The sequence below is a fragment of the Copadichromis virginalis genome, linkage group LG11, assembly GCF_057382275.1.
Source record: "Copadichromis virginalis isolate Kocher_CV1m ecotype Utaka linkage group LG11, C_Virginalis_male_GT1.1, whole genome shotgun sequence".
NCBI classification, from domain to species: Eukaryota; Metazoa; Chordata; class Actinopteri; order Cichliformes; family Cichlidae; genus Copadichromis; species Copadichromis virginalis.
In genome coordinates this window covers 10,885,162-10,905,735 of record NC_140628.1, presented here as the reverse complement: position 1 = coordinate 10,905,735, position 20,574 = coordinate 10,885,162, and the positions used below count along the sequence as shown (strand labels likewise).

Sequence of the window (20,574 nt, the reverse complement as noted above, 5' to 3'; positions counted from 1 at the left end):
CACAAAAACCATTTGAACATTTAAATGGAAATTTAATTGGTCTGAAAGTGAGTTTTATTTGTGAGTAACTTTGTGGTTGTTTACCATGCCTAATGCCAAAAATCCTGACACCAAAGAGCTACAACACCAGCTTGTAAAGCAACGATCTGAAGACTGTATACAGCTTCAAAGCGACCTTTGTCTACGGCTGAAAACAAAGTACAGTGGGGCAAAAAAGTATTTAGTCAGCCACCGATTGTGCAAGTTCCCCCACTTAAAATGATGACAGAGGTCAGTAATTTGCACCAGAGGTACACTTCAACTGTGAGAGACAGAATGTGAAAAAAAAATCCATGAATTCACATGGTAGGATTTGTAAAGAATTTATTCGTAAATCAGGGTGGAAAATAAGTATTTGGTCACCTCAAACAAGGAAAATCTCTGGCTCTCACAGACCTGTAACGTCCTCTGTAAGAAGCTTTTCTGTCCCCCACTCGTTACCTGTATGAATGGCACCTGTTTGAACCCATCATCTGTATAAAAGACACCTGTCCACAGCCTCAAACAGTCAGACTCCAAACTCCGCCATGGCCAAGACCAAAGAGCTTTCGAAGGACACCAGGAAAAGTATTGTAGACCTGCACCAGACTGGGAAGAGTGAATCTACAATAGGCAAGCAGCTTGGTGTGAAAAAATCAACTGTGGGAGCAATCATCAGAAAATGGAAGACATACAAGACCACTGATAATCTCCCTCGATCTGGGGCTCCACGCAAGATCTCATCCCGTGGGGTCAAAATGATCATGAGAACGGTGAGCAAAGATCCCAGAACCACACGGGGGGACCTGGTGAATGACCTGCAGAGAGCTGGGACCAAAGTAACAAAGGTCACCATCAGTAACACACTACAACGGCAGGGAATCAAATCCCGCAGTGCCAGACGTGTTCCGCTGCTGAAGCCAGTGCATGTCCAGGCCCGTCTGAAGTTTGCCAGAGAGCACATGGATGATACAGCAGAGGATTGGGAGAATGTCATGTGGTCAGATGAAACCAAAGTAGAACTTTTTGGTATAAACTCAACTCGTCGTGTTTGGAGGAAGAAGAATACTGAGTTGCATCCCAAGAACACCATACCTACTGTGAAGCATGGGGGTGGAAACATCATGCTATGGGGCTGTTTTTCTGCCAAGGGGACAGGACGACTGATCCGTGTTAAGGACAGAATGAATGGGGCCATGTATCGTGAGATTTTGAGCCAAAACCTCCTTCCATCAGTGAGAACTTTGAAGATGAAACGAGGCTGGGTCTTCCAACATGACAATGATCCAAAACACACCGCCCGGGCAACAAAGGAGTGGCTCCGTAAGAAGCATTTGAAAGTCCTGGAGTGGCCTAGCCAGTCTCCAGACCTCAACCCCATAGAAAATCTGTGGCGGGAGTTGAAAGTCCGTGTTGCTCGGCGACAGCCCCAAAACATCACTGCTCTCGAGAAGATCTGCATGGAGGAATGGGCCAAAATACCAGCTACTGTGTGTGCAAACCTGGTAAAGACCTATAGTAAACGTTTGACCTCTGTTATTGCCAACAAAGGTTATGTTACAAAGTATTGAGTTGTATTTTTGTTATTGACCAAATACTTATTTTCCACCCTGATTTACGAATAAATTCTTTACAAATCCTACCATGTGGATTCATGGATTTTTTTTTCACATTCTGTCTCTCACAGTTGAAGTGTACCTCTGGTGCAAATTACTGACCTCTGTCATCATTTTAGGTGGGGGAACTTGCACAATCGGTGGCTGACTAAATACTTTTTTGCCCCACTGTAGCTGGATTGAGTCAAACAAATAGCAAACACCTCAGTGGCACAACTTCATATTCAATGCTCGGAAAGGCTTGAGCGCTGCCCCATAGAGCGGTTTCCTGCCCAGAACAGGCTTTCTCTTTTTCTCTCTTACAAAAAAATGATGGTACACAAGAGCTCAGAAAAAGATTTTCTTTGTTTGCCTGTTTATTCAGACGAGAGACACGCAACAGACTGATACACCTGTCGTTTGCTCAGTGGCCTTCAGTGTCACTCAGGAAGGCACACGCATTCACATTCATCTGTGAGACCCATAGGCCTGTGTGAGCGTAAGCACTGAGCTCCACTGGGTTTTAAGGTGTAAATCCAACAGCTGTTTTCAGAAAGGCTTGTGTCGTTCCACCAGAGACCTTTCGCTGCTTGTCCTCTTGATCTTTAATCCACTGTCTTGTTCTGTACCTCTTCACTGAATACACAGACGCAATGACAGAACAGACACTGGATGTATGCGGAAAGCAGCACATGGCCTACAAACTTTCTCTCTATACCTTTCTCACTCATTCCTCTACTTGTGCTTGTTTGTCTATCCTTGGTCTTTTCTTTCTACTTTATGTCTATATAAACATTTATTGAACTACATATGTGTGTCTCTGCATTGATAGCACTCTCTTATCATATCTGGTTATATTTTAACTCCATGCACATTAAGATCTCTAGACATGGGTGTTGCACTGAAAGAAGGCATTTTTGTTGCCATTCAATAAAATACCAGCTTAAATATTAATTTGGTCAGAGGCATAGCCTGCCATCCCACCCACTCCCCACTCCTCTTATTCTATCTTTTAGTTTGTCTTAGTCAGGCATAAATTACAGTGTGATAAATGTATACATTCATCAACTTAAGGGAAGGGAAATGGGCCAGTAAACTCTGGAAAGACACCTTACTGCAGCTTACCCATTTATGGAAAATCATGGAAATGTATTCAAAACATAGCTATAGCTCTGCCTGTATACCATAATAAAACAGTTTTCTAACTCTGTACTTGAATCAACAGGTCTCATGTGCTTTATCAGCTGCAAAGGACAAAGAGCGATATATTATAAGGAAAGGAGGGCATGTGAGAATAGCGGAAAGAAGGCAGGAGGTCTCGAAGTACGACAGTTGTAAAAGTAACGGCACTTGGAAGTAACTAAACGCGGAGCATGAAAGTAAATACATAAAAGTGCAGATTTAACAGGAATATGAAAAAGAACCAGTGTTAACTGTAACTGAAACCGAGGGTACAAAAGAGTAAAAGCAATACCAAGCATGCAATCCGAACTTGAAACAAGCCACCAAGGACTGAACAGAAATGTAGTAATAATGACTCAAAACCATGGCTCTAACACCAAGGACAATGACAATGTCCTTGTTGTTAGAGCAATGGTACCATATTAAGTAGGTAATAACCTTGCCCCATTTCACTTATTGAATGCCATATAAAACTTAAGGTTTATGTAAAAATATGTGATGTTGCATCATTTTCACCCTATTTAAAAACACTGTTAGCTCAGGTCTGCTTTAATTGCACCTGCAGAGGACGGAGTATTTCAGCAGAAACAGGCAAAGACAAAATGTCATAGCTCACCCCACATCCACAGAACACAATGAAGACAGAGTGAAGAGAAGTTATAGCAGTGGAATCTGTGAGGAAGTGGGCTCTAATTATTCTAATTGACCTCTGCACTTAAGAAGTCCTTGCTACTAATGACTAAAGTGCCATTAGCACACACACACACACACACACACACACACACACACACACACACACACACACACACACACACACACACACACACACACTTGTTAACCAAGTATCATACAAATAGCTCAATTCACCCATGAACGTCTGCTGTTAATGGAGGACAAAAATCTGTCTATGTCACAAGACCACACACACACACACACACACACACACACACACACACACACACACACACACACACACACACACACACACACACACACACACACTGTGTGCAGGCCTGCTCACGCATCTCCGAGCACATCCAGCATATTTGAAGATGACATTTCTTTAGTCCTCTTTCAGCAGGAATAATCTAGTAGTTGGAAAACATCCAAAGTAAAGAGTAAAGCAGCTCTTGTAATGATACAATAAGTGCTAGCAGACAGAGATGAAACGTGTATTTCTGCAGGACGTTTACCTGAGCTCCCTGTGTGGTTTATTCGTATATGTTTTCCCCTAAATACTTCTCTTCAGTCCCATCCTTTCTTAGCCCTTCATGTGCCACACCAGTTTGCAATAAAACCGCGTTTCACATTCGTCACATCATTACTTTCACATCACGTCTACAACATCCATTTTAAATTTCTTGGAGCCTTTCACGCTCTCACCATGACATACATATTTGGTTCATTTTGCTCTCAAATGGAAAGAAGTGATGTAATGTTAAGAGGCCTTCAAAGGAAATGATAGGATTCCCTATTAGTTATTTTGTGGCCTGCACGTGCTTGAACGGGCTGCATGCCTTCCCTGTATTTGCCTCCTTTAATCTGCGGTGTTGGTTTGGGCCTCTTCCCTTAATCTCTCTGGGCGTGTGCCATTAGGGTGACACATCTCTCTGGCCACAAACAGTTGACATCTTGTGTGTCCAGTGAGCATTGCACAGACTGACTAAATGAAAGAAGAAGGCTAGGAATGTTTTTTTTTTTTTAAAGGAGAGAGAAATACACAAAGTCTGTGGAAGTCTATAAGTAGTAATTCAGGAAGCTAATAGGGCAATAAAAAAGCAGTGGACACAGACGCAGAGAGATAGAGAGGCTAAATGAATCCTAAAGCTAGAAATTAGCAGAGCAAAAGATATAGAGATGTGCACACACGGAGCTAAACGTGGTGTCAGAGTTGAAATACGTATTAATGTGACAAATTAAGGTTGGCTGTAAATATAGAAACCTCACTCCTCAGGTGTGTGTTTGTTACCCTCTGTAGAGATGATGGATACCAGAGGACTCTCTGTCTCACACTAGCAGTGTGGTGAATGTCAACAGAATCTCATTGGCCTCGAGTTCAACTTTAACTGCATCTGTCCCTTGGGTTGTCTGTGTGTGTGTGAGCACTGGATCCAGGCCTCAGTCAGGGAGGGAGGAAGGCAACACTCCACTCACATCCTGTCAGCTAATATCTATTGAAGAAGGCGCCGTTAGCGTGGAGGAACGAAGAGGCTTTTACCCATTACTGCTCAATGATTTTCACTCCGATTGCTTCATGTACGAAATCCACTCAAGCGTTTAACGAGCAGACCGGTAATAATATGAGATCAGTTGAAAAGGTCTGAAAGGCATCAGCACCGTTAGTAACGCTGACAACTCAGAACAGGAACAGTTACATCGATATGAAAACAGAAAGTGATCGCTATAATATGTAGAAATGAGTTAAACTGACTCTCACTCTGAGCAATCGTTGGTCGGATGATCCATAAAAACTCTGGTGGGTGGGATTAGAAATAAAGAGGGGAGAGCTGCAGGAGGAGGGCTGTCTGTCTTCTGCAACATTATTGCCAAAAGAGATAAATTTGCTTTTTTCTACAAACTGTTTTTTTCTCCTATTTATTTTTAAATCACTGTGGTTAATTTGACATTACAGGGTTAAGATTTCAATAAAGATTAAAAGACACTCGTACTTACTCATAGTTACACTGTCTTCTGAATCTTTATGTTCTTCAGAGTGGAAAACATCTGTTTTTACATCTTCTAACAGGCTACTGAGCTAAATCGGTAAAAAATATAGTCATGGACATACCTAGACACATGCACACACTCATACACAGACACACAGATGTCTATGGTCTAATATTCTCCAGCTGTCTAAATTATAGTTATTATTTTTAAAGAAACATTTAGTGCAAATTTCCACAGAAAACACATTACTGTCTTGTAGTAGTTGTCAGGGGACAACTAATGGATTTGTTTGAGCTTTTTTTAAGCTAAAAAAGCACTCAAATATTTATTATTGCTGGCTGCTGGATTCCATGCGACTTTATTTTGGAAGAAACCATCATCCACAGCAATCAGTTCATGTAAAAAACAATGGAGGCAGAATCTGTATAGCTTTTAACTCGTCCTCTCATTTGTGTTAGGAGCTCAAGTCTTCAGCCTCATTTCATAGGTGTTTGTATTACTGGTCTCTTTAGGGGTGGCCACAGAGGATCATGTACCTCCATCCTATGTGTAGCATCTGTATCCTTCTCTTTCACTGCCTCCTAACATGCCTTCCTCCTCTCCTCTTCCTTTGTCTTTGGCTAACAGTAGCAGTTTCCAGCTCAGGTGCTGACCAGCAGCACCTGAGGCGGTTGTTGTTGATCCAGGCACTGACCAATCTGGTATAGAAATCATGTTCCTTATGATCCGCATGTTTGATGTGGCAAATATTTTACGCTGGATGCCCTTCCTGACACAACCCTCCCCTATTTGTAGGAGAGTGTGCGGCCCCACAGTGACATTCTACATAATTAACACTCACCGGATGCCCTAAAAACACTAATTAGAGAAGAAATATTGCAAAGGATTTCCAAGTTAAATTGTCTGTGTCATTTAGAGGGAAGAATGATAAAAGCTGTGCTTCTTCTGGGAGAGAAGCTGCTGAAATGAACTCAGACTTTTTTTCAGTGGCGGCATCGAATCAAGCACACAAACATGGCAACCTTTTGAACTGATGTCATTCGGTCTCAATGGATAATAGCATTACACACTATTTGCTCTGCCTCTTAGTCCAAGTTAAAAATGGAAAAAAAAGCATATGTTGGTGTTTTGACACTTTGGACTGTGGGAATAAAATATGAACAATCAAGTATGCAGACTGTTTTTCAGTGTTTTTTCCTCTTTTTTTGCTGGCAAAGATGAAACTGTCCGATACAAGTGGAAACTAAATGTCTGACAAACTCCGTTTGCAGCTCCTGCTGACAAGGAGCTGAATATGTTTTTTTCATTCAGTGTCATTAGCTTTGGAATAATTTATAGACTTTATGAGCTGCTGTTGTACCTCATCTGTCCTTTTTTCCCTCATCTCGTTTCCATCCATCCTTATGTTAACACAAGGAGATTCACAACAAAGATTTCTTAGAGAACTGTATTCCAGAGACAAATGTAAATATAAAGTTTTTTTCATTTTTAGCTGGTGGGAAGAGCAATGAAACCGCTACCTCGTTTAAAGTAGTTTTGTCCTGAAAACAAACTTTTTTTTCCCAGACATACAGTAATTCACGAGAAGAGCAGAGTACTGTGACATCACTGCACCCATGCGTGTAGTTCACACAGTTAAGCACTTTTTCTGTCACTTAACCAAATGTCTGATTGACTTGTATGTATGTATATTTTCTGTTTCACTTATTTACTGCCTCTCTTCTTGCCTTCATAGTTATAGATAAAAAAAAAAAAACACTTTCTTTGGAGCAGGGTAATGATCAAAGCGTCACACGTGCTATAATTATCGCTTGTAAAAAGAAATGATCAAATGTCAGGTGTATCAAAAGTAATTATAGGAGTTTGGGAATGAGATTAATGCAATTAGGCTTCACAGTTACAACCTCGCTGACATTACTCAACAGCTCCACTGATTTTTTACCAAATAATATAACACCTGACTCAGCTGCCCTTGCTCCATCACAGTTTGTTATGAAAATTAGGTTTTATTTTTGCTGCTTTTCCCTACAGATGATGCCACTAAAGAAAAAAAAGAAGGGATAAAAAGCAAAAGAGTCTTCAACTTAGAAACGGATATTCAAGGAGAAAACAAAATCTCTTCACATCTTCCAGCAGCGAGTAGCAGAATCCAGTGGGTTGATTTAGAGGCTGTAGGAAAAAAAAGGCTTTAAGTCCCTGACCAATGATCTGAGTCATCAGCTTTTAAGGGGTGCAGGCCTACAAATGACTGACATGGACAGACTCCAAACTACAAACCGAGGTACAAACCAAGGTAAAATCTCCTTGAAAAGCTTCTGCTGTTGCTCAGAGCCAGAGACAGTCAACGACACCCCAAGAGCAGACAGAAAATTTGTTTCATTCAAAGCTCCTGGAAAGAACAAAGTCTGTATTTAGTGCAGAGGAGCCTGTGCTTACAGTCTGCAAGATATGGTTAAGTCGTTTGTACATTTTTAGGTTGGCCGAAGTAGCTCTGCTGCCCAACTTCAATGCATCGTCGTAATAATGTTCACAAAAAGAGTTGTTGTGGTACTTGTCATACTGTCCAACTTGGTTTTCCAAGTAGAGATGCTTAACAGTGTCTGACGTATTTACTAAACATCAAGCTTAAATGCAACACACACTCATAAATTGTACACACAGCTGGCTCGAGTGCAAAGAAATAACCAACCTGTCTGATGTCTGGAACACATACATTCGGGATGTAGAGATGGGATTATGTGCGAGCTCTTAATAAAAGTTTTTGTAAACAACCCACCCTAACAGGAAGCAAACTGATTACTACTCTGGAACAAAGTGCTGCACACACACAGAAACACACTTTCTAATGCATCGTGCAGCGCCATCTCTTTGGAGCTTGATATTTCATTGTTATTATCACGATCGAGGACAGTAGAAGACACACACACACACACACTGAGCCTGATAGAGAGGAAAAGAAAGACACCGTTACGTGTTACGGTACATAAAAGGGCCTCCTTTATTCATCCACAGTTACCCATTATCATCACTACAGTACACAAAGATGCAAACACCAACACACACTTTCACAAATACGACTGAAGCACAGCAGGATATTATTATAATCCCCAACAGGTAGGAGGCAGAACACCAATCAAGGTCACCTCTAGTGGAGGGCGAGTGGTTCTGATAACAGCAAACTGAAGTAAGCTTTCTAATTTGCCTACCGATAGGAAGGAGAAGAGGAGCGGAGGGGGAGGACAGCACGAGAGAAACAAAGAGGAATAACATCAAAGATCTAAACCTGTGTGTGTGCATGTGTGGTTTGGGTTGACTGCAGGCAAATTCACCAAGCAAGCTCACATAGAGTATTTTTGGGAAACTCAGCCTGATACTAGTTACGTATTGCTAGTATCAGTTACGTATTGCTAGTGAATGAGTGGTTATATTTGAGTTACTGTTGCCTTCCTATTATCTCAAAGCAGCCTGACCTTTCTCTTCTGACCTCTGGCATCAACAACATATTTTCATCCAGAGAACTGCCGTTGCCTTCTCCCGTTTTGATCCTAGAGAAGGATGTGTGGGCAAATCCCAGAAGATCAGCATTTTCTGAAGTATTCAGACCAGAAAACCAACATCAATGCCATGTTCAAAATCGCTTAAATCACCTCTCTTCCCTATTCTGATGCTCAGTTTCGATTAGATTTGTTTTCTATAGAAACAGCTACAACCTCAGTCTCTGCTGACATATACCGTTGCTGTCATTTTAGTTGTTGTTTAAATTCTATTTGCCAGATATAGCAGACAGAAAAGCAATTTACCAAAAATGAAAACGTAACATGAGAAAAATGTAAATACATCTCATTTTCATATTACTATAGAAATATATAGATGTGACAATCAAACATTATTTATGGTGAATTCATCACTCTTCCACCGCTCGCTGTACAGGTTAATATACTATAATAAGACACTTTAAGTGCCACTAGAGATTGCATTCAATATGAAACCTGTGATTTACTATCAGTGTGTTTTCCACCCAAGAGCCAATTTATTAAGTATTCATGGATATGAATTGCTCAGTGATTCTCTCCTGGAGAGTGCATGTCGGTCTCTTGCTCCAACAGCAACTATGAAATGCACATACACAGTTACACGGTAAATTGCCTAAATAATATATATGTACTATAGTCAATAAATATGATGACACACTGTACAGTTTAATGGAAACTGGACGCCTAAACTATACTATATAACCACACTTATATTTCTAAACAACCTCAATCTTTTAGGGCCCTGTGATAAATGATCACCAGCACAAAAACCGAACAATAAGCCAGCCTGAAGCAAGTATGCTTAAATAATAAGTACGGCTCCACTGAATAATGACTGTCTGTCTTTGTGTACACTTCAGGCTACAAAACTGTGATGAAAACGTTAGAGAAAGTCAAAAAACTATTGCACCAGCAGCAGTTACAGTGTTTCAAATCTGACACCGTTCATGTCTTCACATTACCGGGCTCGTCTTTCTTACACGAGCACACACGGAAAACTGAATTGCAACAATCAATTATCTATAGCCAGAGATTTCCAGCTGAATTCACTGTTATGGGAAAGAAATCAGCAGACAGGGGACAGTTGCTATGCAAGTATACGCTCAATAAAGAAAACAAATGCATCCCTGTCTTCTTTTACATTGCATAGGAAGAAGGTTGAACCATTACGCATTTTAATATGAGGACATCCATGCTGCCAGCTGAAAGAACATCTCGGTTTTAAGAATAAACACGCATGAATCCAGACATCTTGCATGGGAGCGGGAACTCAAGTTAGCAGGCAGCCACACAGACACAAGCGAACATTGTTGGTCACTTGCCTAACTTTAGGAGTTATGCTGAAATAATAATAATAAATAAATAAATTCCCAAAAAAAATCACAGCCACAAATGATTTGCCAGTCAGGCAAAGATGATTTTGGCATCTCATCTCAAAAAACTTCACTGTTAACCTGTTGGATAAAAACTCTTCATGCAGGGAAACACGGACAGACACGCTGACTCATACTTTTTTGGCCTTCTGATCTATGTAACTGCCCCGGTGGCTGTTTATCCTTCATCCAAACATCGCTATGGAAACTGACTGGGAGACTCTTTAAGCAGAGTCCAATTCATCAGCGCGAGTCGTTTTATTTATATGTTTCATGTGAGGACAACTCTGCATATCGTCTCATCTCCTGGAAACAGTGCATTTGTCCTACCTCCAGAGATCTCGTTGGCGTTCCTCGGAGGAGCAGCTGAATCGGTGAACCTCTGGGACTCAGTCTTGTCACTCTCATTTCTTTCACCTGCAGAATATAACGAATTCATAATTTTAAATTATTTTAAAAACAGTTATTTCAGAAAGTTTCTTTCTATCTGGGTCTCCTTCATTATAGTGTAATAAAATATCCCAAACCAAGTAGTACATTACTCAAGAATAGACACAGCCGAGGACACGGCAGAGGAAAAAACAGAGTGTAACGCAACAGATCAAAGCTGAGTAACAATAAGAGAAAGGGCTACATGAGGAGGAGGAAGAGGGTGAGGAAAGACGATGAGAGGTAATACGCAGAAAAGAGGAAAGGAAATGAGAGGAGGGGAAAGAGAAGAAGTCGAGACAGGATAAAAGTAGAGAAAACTGAAATGATGGATAAGAAGATGAAATAGGAGTGAGTCGCATAACAGAGTAAGGTTTAGCAGAGGGTAGGAAAAACACTAAGAGGAGACTAGTCATCAGGAGAAAGGCAGAAAAGATTTGGGAGAATATAAAGCAGGAGTACAAGATGAACCAACCTTTAAATCTGCCCTGAAGTGGTCTGCTCTGCTTGTTGCCGCTGACTGCGATAACACTGAAAGTGTAGACTTTAGAAGGACTGTAGTCTGTTATCAACACGCTGGTGTCTGATTTAGATACTATGATCTCCCTCTGCTGACCACCTGACAGAGAAAGGGAAGAAGACAAAGAAGTGGAGTGGTGAGTGTTCGACTCAGAGACTTTAATTCATGTATTTGAGTCTCTGGTAGACAAACATCAGTACTCTAAGTGCCAGATTGGTAAATTTGGCGATCCCTGAATCCCACTCATGGGTGAATTGCAAGTTTTAAGTTGTGTAGTTTTCTAAGCACAGATGTTGTTGGTTCATTTGAATATCAAGCGAAAAAATAAAGAACATGTTTTTGATGCATTAAATATCAGGACAATAAGCAATAAGTTGTGTATCACAAACATTAGTAAATTGGTTTGTGTGCTATTCTCCTCCCTCCACAATATTTTGCACCTTTAGAAAGGAACTCGCAGAAATACACATGAAACCGGGTCAGTCCCAGACATTCCCGAGTTCCCACCTCTTACACACGTTCTTGTCGCTTTGCTCTCTTTGTAAATAGCAGCAGCAGTTTGTTTGCACTGGTGCAACACTTTAGTGCATGTAGCCATAAGACACCAGCAGATGAAGCACAGTTACTGACTAATACTCCGCTCTAACACTGAAGGCAGGATAAAATTAAGCACTAAATCTTTATTGCCCAGTAAAAATAGAACAGCAACTTCTTTGTGACTAGTTGCCCAATTTTTGCATGTCCCCCCCAATCCTCACAGTCCTCTGTGTGTGTGTGTGTGTGTGTGTGTGTGTGTGTGTGTGTGTGTGTGTGTGTGTGTGTGTGCGCGCGCACATGTCCTCTCCTCAACCGTTAATCCTCATCAGGCCAACAGGTCGTATTATCTCCTCACATTAATTTTGACCCAGCAATCAATCAGCCATCAGTAAGGTGTGTGTGTGTGTGTGTGTGTGTGTGTGTGTGTGTGTGTGTGTGTGTGTGTGTGTGTGTGAGAGAGACAGAGAGAGAGAGAGAGAGAGAGAGAGAGGGGAGTACGTGTCCGTGCATGCACTTCCTCAGCTCTTCTGTCGCCCGTCCCTGCGGGGTGCTGACTAATGACACCTCTGGGAAAAAGGAGATAAATCCTTCTGAAGGCAACTGAAGATCAGGTGAGGCAACTGCATTGATCAACTCCACAAACTGGAGGCTCGGCCCGTGCACGCGAACCAAACTACTATTAATCAACCAAACAACAGGGCTCAAGTCTAAGGCTTTGACTTGGTCTATATATGAAAACTGACTGTTCATGTCTTATTTTTCTCAGAGCCTCCTCCTAAAGTTTCTTTTTAGTCCTTCGCCTTCACAGATCACCTCAATGACTGACTTATTAAATGGGAACAGCGATGGATCAAAGATCCTCTTTAGTTTAGCATCTCAGTAACCCCAGCAATCAAAACATCTTCATTTTTATTTTTACAAAAAGACAATAACCCTACTAACTGTCATCTTATTAGGCATTACAAGTTGCAGCTAGTGAGTTTTAGAGAAGAATGTTAGACTGAGCCAGGCTAACAGTTTGGACCTGCTTTCAGTTTTTATGTTCAGGCCCTGGATCAATTCTCAGTGCCCGAGTGATATTGATCCTTTAATTTAATGCTCTTATGCAAAGTAAAAAGGTGTTTTTCTCCAAAATGTTGAATTAATCCTTTAAAGTCATTGCAAGTCTCACAAATTCTCACAGCACAAAGTGATTTGTTTGAAGTGAAGTACATCAGCCGTGGAAAACTCATTAAAATCATCATCTATCATTATCGAGTGTAATTAAGCAGATTTTTGAAGATTATGGCAAATAAATTGTGCTTTATGTTACTTTCTAAATATTCAGCGTTAGAAAGTTGGCTAGGAGCTCATGGTAATCTACTTAACATAAGTACTGGTACAACCATCAGGCAGCACACACACTGCTGCAGTCTTTCTTGGCCAACAAAATCCTTTTAAAGTGACAAAAATGTGCAGAAAGAGTACATCCCAAAAAGAGACCATAAAACACAAAGTAAAACACAGAGGGATTAAATAAAAAAATCATAAACAAAGAGGTAATAAAATGGTTTCGATAGTTTAGGTTGCGCTCTTCTGTCTCTGCCTGTTATCTCTAAGTTAAACTGCATTTGAATGTTATTTAAGCTTTACTTGCATATATCTTTCTAGTTTGTTCTGTGAAATTTATTTTTAGATAGATGTTTGCAGTGGCGGTCCTAGCCTGTTTGGTGCCCTGGGCGAACACTCCCTCTGGCGCCCCCCCCCCCCCCCCAACACACACACACACACACACACACACACACACACAGAAAACATATAAAGGATTGTACATTAACATAAAACTGTTGCCAGAATCATACTGAAATTCACCAGAGAAACATACACACACACATATGAAGAGAGAGTATGCATAGTATGCAAACGGCTACCGGACAGCCATCATAATTCATCATATAATGAGAACAGGACAAATCAACAATTGACACTGACTAATTAATATTACAATCTGTAACATAATGTATTGTTTGGAGTTTAGTCTGTTACTGTTACTATTTTTACCATTTCTTCTTGGAGCAACTGTAACCCACATCATTTCCTTAGGGATAAATAAAGTATTCTGATTCTGATTGTTTCAGAATGACCTGTTATTATCCAATGACACATCTGCTTACCTGTATCTTTTGCTCGTTTCTCCTCCTCCTCTTTTCTCTTTTTTCTAAACTGAGCACCTGATGGCTTTGAACTTTTCTTGTCCATCTTGGTTTTAATTTTGCACTCCAGTATGAACACCCATCCACCAACCCGAGGATGATAACCTAATAGACCTACACCTTATTTCACAGATTCGCTTTGTCTAAGGTTTATTTCTGGGATTTCACACAACCCAGGATTCAAATCATGAATACATAATGGGCTTGGATTTACATCATTATGAATGAAATGTGCTCTATATGGAAGCAGCAGGTCTCTCTCCCCTTTCGACAGGCTGTGTGTGAGACTTTAAATCAGCAAACTGTAAATTATAAATTTTAAATTGTTATTGATCTCTTTATCCCTGGTCCGAAAGTGTATATATATTTTCTTACTCTTCTTATATTTATTGTTTGTTTACTTGCACTGTTGTAACTGGAGCCTCGTTCTCTCATCTCTCTAGATACTGCACTGTATGTAGCGGAGATGACAATAAAGTTTACTTTGTCTTCAGCAGCGAGCAGGCGCACCGAGGGCTCTCGCGCTCACTTTTCACATATAGAATTTCAAAAAAACATCGGTGCAAATTATAAGTCTGTATCATAATCTCTGGTGTTTACGTGTTTGTTGTTTTGTTTTTATTTTATTTTATTTTGCGAGTTGGTTATTAGATGCCGCTCCAGCCAGCCAGAGAATCCCCCGCCGCCCCGCCCTCTCCTCCCTGTGCCGCAAGCAGCAGGCCACCTCGCAAACGGAGGGCGCCCTTACTCCCAGCAAATGGGCGATAGAAAATTGACTGGTGCTTTGGTCGTTAGTGTGCTGCATTACTGCACATTTTGTTTTTGACCTGATACCAAGTAATCAATTACCAAATAATCAGGATTGAAACTGGTTGTCCCACCTCTACTAAACATCAGAAAGGGGGATGTGAGAGTATCACTGCTCACAGGCTAATAACTTCTGATTGATAGGTAATAGGTAACCACATGGTCAGAGAACATGTGCTTTCACCGACCGCTTGGGCTTTTGCTCATCACATCTGGTTTCAGAACAGTAAGGTTGTTGTTTCATGATGTGAAAATGCTCATACCGAGGTTTCAAACCGGGAGCTCACAATCCACTGTTTGACCAATGGGGTCATCAGCTTGTATACAGACCCAAACTTTTGTTTCTTGTTGCATGTTGAAGCTCTACTTGGAACCTTGTTAAGATCCAACCACGTAAAATATGATTTCTTTTTGCCATTTTTCAAGTGGCCTTAAACTTTTGATCGGGACTGTACTATGACTACACTCCAGGACTACCCGCTCATCTACAGAAACTGCAAGCTGCCTCTTTTAGTTAATTCTTTCTGTCCTGAGCTGAGTCCTGCAGCTTATTACGACAATATCAAATGTCTAAACTCAGAAAAGGAGTTTGTAAAATTTTAAAAAGCATAATTAGCTCATTTTGAATTTGATGGCAGGAATACACCCCATGGCCCAATCCCAACACTAGAAAAGTTGGTACAGGGCCATGTTTACAACTGTATCGTATCCTGTCTTCCTTTAAGAAAAGTCAGTGAAAACCTGGGAAGTGAAGAGCGCAGCTGCTAGACTTTTGGGGGAGTAAAAATGCTCCGTTCTTGTCTGATATAAGATTCCAGCTGCTCAACAGTCCTGGGTCTTCCTTGTTGTTGTTGGGGGGTTTTTTTGGTTTCATGATGCACCAAATGTTTTTATTTAAAGGTCTTGACTGCAGGTAGGCCAGTTCAGCACCCTGACTCTTCTACCATGAAGCCATGCTGTTGTAATAGATGTAGTTGGTGGTTTAGCATTGTCTTGCTGAAATATGCAAGGTGTTTCCTGAAAAAAGACATCAGCTGGACAGGAGTATATGCTGTTGTTTTACATTGAGGGACATTACTCTGAAATTGTTTAAGAATTTGTAGAAGCACCTTTTGCAGCTGGGTAGGCTACCTGTATTTTTTGTACCACTTCAAAGGGCTAATTTAAACTCGTTTACTCAAATAAGAATGTGATTAAAATATGAATGTGTACACATGTGAAGATGATTACACTTTTTTTATTATTATGAGATCTGTATCGTAAGTGAATACCAGTGATTTCCACCACTACTTGTATTATTTGGTGCTCAAAAAGCAAACAAGCAAACCTTCCAGTAATCACATTATGTACCGATGCATGAATATTACAAAAACTCAGCTTTTTTTCATCTGGGTCTGGCTTCATGTCCGCTGAGATTTAAAAGATTAAATATGGACATCTGGGTCTAATAACTATCACACGAGTATGTGTATGTACAAACAGAAAAAAGGCAGGCTATTCAACAGATATCCAGGAAATACCAGCTGACTGACAAAGAAGCAGGGTAAAGGTAAAAGTAGAACATTTTAAACAATTTGTAGTGCCATAAAAATGGTTTAAATTACAGGAGAACACATGCATTAAGGAAAAAATATTAATTTTGTAGGTAAAAGTAAATCATCTGGTTTTATTCTTCACACAAAGTTCAGCTCATTTGATTCAGAGAACAAAGAGAGTGGACATCAGGAACATGGCAGCTGCTGTGGCTTTCATGGCTATTTTTCAACTGACAAAGGCTTTATCCATCATATACATTTTTTAAATTTCCTGCTGAATTTGTTAAATGCCAGTGAGCTACTATTGCACTCCTCCCTTCAAGAAAAGTGGCCATAAATTTGAGTTTTAGTTCTATTGTTGGAAGCGGCAAAAAAAATTTCAGACGAGGCATTTTCAAAAAGTATTGTTTGCAAGAAACAGGTTTTATGCTATAGAGTGCTTATTCAGTCCTTCTTATTCACTTCTACATCAGCTGCAGAAGAATTGCCTGCTGTATTCAGCACAATATCAATAAAGAGGGAAGTGATGTGAAGGAGGATTTATGGCTGTAAACGTGGGTGCACATCAGCGGTAATTCGGGTGATTTCTATTAGACTTCTATTACACTGTGCATACTCAAAAAGAGACAAAAGTATAGCCGCTGTCTGTGACAGGCACCTCATGACAAGCATCAAATAAAAGTGAAAATTCCACGTGTCCATTATGGCTGTAACTGCTTTCAGTGAGTTTCAGTTTAACACTGAAAAATGACTCCTGTGCTGACATTTGGCTGTCCTGGGCTAAACCTCTCCATCATGTCCTGTGTACCTATCAGCCCCATTTTCAAAATGTGCTGACAGGCTGCACATACGCAGCAGAAACTCTCCCTTGTCTCAAACTTGGCCGAGGTACAAGACAAACTCTGAGTCCTCTATATCTCTCAAGAGTGTAATCCCTTCAAAGGAGCTTTGATAAGAAGTAAATTACATAATCCTTCCTGACAGACAGAAAATCCAAGTCATAATGGGATCCTTCCTCCAAAATTTCAAAGTTAAGCTCCGCTTCTTTTTGGCATAGAGGTGCGCGTGCATGTGCTTTTGTGCATGAGTGTGTGCAGTAAAAAAAAATAAAATAAAAATCCTACCTGGGGTACTTTTGTAGAAAAACAGATAGCTGTCAAAGTCTCCTTTGGGCTCCTTCCATGAAACCAGGAGTTTGCTTGAGCTCAGCACTTTGAAACGCAGCTTCCTCGGAGCTGGAACTGAAAAACAATTTTACAGTTAAATTGGCTCCAAAGAAGTTTGGGAATTATTAAAAAGAAAACAAACAAAAAAACATGTTAAATTAATGAAAAATGTCCTAAATATCAGTCAACATAAATAGAAAAAAAATATGTGAGCAGTTAAATCCAGAATGGCCAACAAAAAGCTGCAAATCGATGCGACTTTGACAGGAAATAAATGAATGAATGGTTGCATGGAAGGACACAGAGAGGGCTGAAGGTCCTACATCCATGAGAGCCACATAAGGCAGAGTATAAAAGAGGAAAAAAATAGAGGAATGTCTTCTTATGATCAATTTATGTTAAACACCACTCCAGAGACAAGAAACAGCGCAAAAAAAATTATTTTGCAAATATATGTGTCACTTATCTAATCTATAGTGTATACATAAAGGAGAAGTGATTGGTGTACAGTGGCATTTTCATCTTATCCCTTGCAGCCCTCTGTCAATGAAAACAGATGCGCTGTGGCCTGTTAAAAAACAGTGACAGCAGCCTTTCTGTCCCAGTTTGCCGAGGCAAACTGCGTGGAGTGTGAAGAGTGGACCCAGGTGCAGACATCTAAAACTCAAACTTAACTGATGATGAGCCGTTTATTAAGGCAGAACAGTACAAAATAAAAGGGCAAAAACAATGCAAACTAAGCAATAACCTAAACTGGGTAAACTAGAAAGGAAACACGAACTATGAAAAACCCTGGCAAACAGAAAAACAAACAAAACTCTAAACATGGCAATGATGATGAGGATATATGAAAACCTGAACGCAGGACATGGCATGGGAAGACTGAATGAGAAGGCACAGACTAAATACACACAGGAGGCTAATGAGAGAAGTGGGAACACATGGGGAACAGCTGACACATGAACATAACGATGTCACAGTGGAAGAGTAAAACTAAACACGATGAACACAGGAACACAAGACCTCTTCAAAATAAAACAGGAAACATAAGACGCAGACATGACAACCTGAACTTGACAACGTAAGACACGGACATGAAACACATGAAGGACAAAGGAGACTTAACAGGGGTGGAAGACACAAGGGGAATCTAACAAAGAACTAGAAGAACCTAGGCATGATAAAAAAATGAACTTAGAAAACCTGAAGGGCTTAAACATAAACCATAAACTAAAACTCAAAACGCTGGGTCAAAAGACCCAGGATCGTGACACTTTCTCTGCAGGAGTCTGAGTTTGTGCAGACTGTGGTTTCTAACAAACAAAGAGAGCACATTTTTTTCAAATAAAAGTATGGCAGAAAGGCAGACGACTTTTTCACATCTCCAGACAGAGCAATGTAATGTAGGAATGAGTAGGAATCCAACTAATTCACTTTAGTTGAAAATGGATGTAATTTTTATGCCTCGTTTCACCCTTTTGGTATATTATTCTTTGCTAGTGTTAATACAAAAGATGTAAGCCCAGCACATGCATTTTTGTCACGCTTCCTTGAGAAGTGGATCCATTTTTCAGTCAATAAATTGTCTCTTTTAAAAAAGGCAGTTTGTTGGGAAAAGGAAACAACTGAAACTTTAACAATGACAAATATATGAACAAAAAGGTGCTGAATGAAAACAGTATGAAATCATAAAGTTCCACCCATGAAAGTCAAATTGCGCTTGGCCGGTGTCCCGTTATAGGTAGTCTTTAGATCACTCCGTGGAAGCTCTGATCTGCACTTGTGCAGTTCATTCTGGAGTCAAGAAGCTGAATTTCACTTTGGAGAAGAGAGTAATGTTGCAGGGGGCCAGATCTACAATTTAGCAGAACTATGCATCAACAGTTTGACCCCAGGAAGGACAAATTTGTAATGCACATCACAGGGAATGTCAAAAACATGACTATCATCCTCTTGGTCATACTCCCAACCTAATGCACGGCTTTTGGGCTTTGGAAACTCCTCGTCTAAAAACAGCTCTTTGGCAGAACCCCAGCTCCCATCCTGACTGAAAACTGGGCCTATTTAGAACATAAGTATTGTGTGAAGAGCAAACATATATCCAGGGGCATACATGAAAGACGAACTTAAACGGCAACACGTTGGAGCGGTCCAGAGGTGCAAAAGGGGGCATCCTAAAGGGGGCATCCCATTTGCCTGAATTTTAGGCAAATAGCAAGGTCTTTGCTTTTTCACATCTAGTAATTAATAGGATCATGTGAATTTTTCACATGAGCAAGTTTTGAATCAAGAAACTGTTGAGAAAGCCTGAAAGTTTTTTACCACTGGAAGAAAAAGCGCTTTACATAAAATGTTACATGTCAAAGTATCCCTTCAAGCAGTAATAACGCTTGAATGGCTTCATATTTTAACTGCACACCCAAATAATCTTTCAGTCTACAGGGACTGTAGCCTATAATAAGTCACAATAGTGAGTGTGAACATGTGAAGAGCTTGCATTAGGCATGAAGGAGAAAGTCAAAAGCAGGGGATAATGCACTGACAAATCTGAGACGTGCTGTTCAGGATTTCCACTCAGAGGTGAGGACAGACTTCCAACCCTCTAAATGGAAAATCCCATTAACGCCATAACAAAAAAGGCACTGTATCATATAAATTGATGTTATAATAAAGGTGACAACATCCGACCCGTGGTGCTCAGCTTGGTTAATGGCCTCATGTTGAAATGTCTTGACGTTCTGTGTAATCTTCAGTCGCGCACCATGAAATTTCTATACACCCGTGCATCTTCTTGAAGTAAACACTTTCCTCTTAAAGTCCAACTCATCAAAACCAACATCAGCCCTCCCTTCCAAACAACTTTAAAATGTTAGTCATGGCATTACCTCACAAATGTAAAATCAAGCCTCGACTTTTAGAGAAGCCAGGGGTACTAATAATGTGGTGACAATTGCGTTGAATGTCTGGATTTTTGCTTGGCATGTCAATGAAAACGCATACACACAGTGAATAATAAAAAA

General features: G+C 40.4%; 1 protein-coding gene across 1 annotated transcript in view; it reads right to left on the bottom strand.

Annotated features, from left to right (window-relative positions):
• Positions 1-20,574, bottom strand: part of LOC146698124 (collagen alpha-1(XIV) chain-like) — a 160,274-nt gene that overhangs the window by 125,809 nt on the left and 13,891 nt on the right. The window contains exons 2-4 of the mRNA XM_085473125.1: positions 17,513-17,629; positions 11,273-11,416; positions 10,699-10,785 (exon numbers count right to left, since the gene is read on the bottom strand). Of these exons, the coding sequence (XP_085329251.1) occupies positions 10,699-10,785; positions 11,273-11,416; positions 17,513-17,629 (348 nt within the window). The remainder of the gene's footprint in view (positions 1-10,698; positions 10,786-11,272; positions 11,417-17,512; positions 17,630-20,574) is intronic.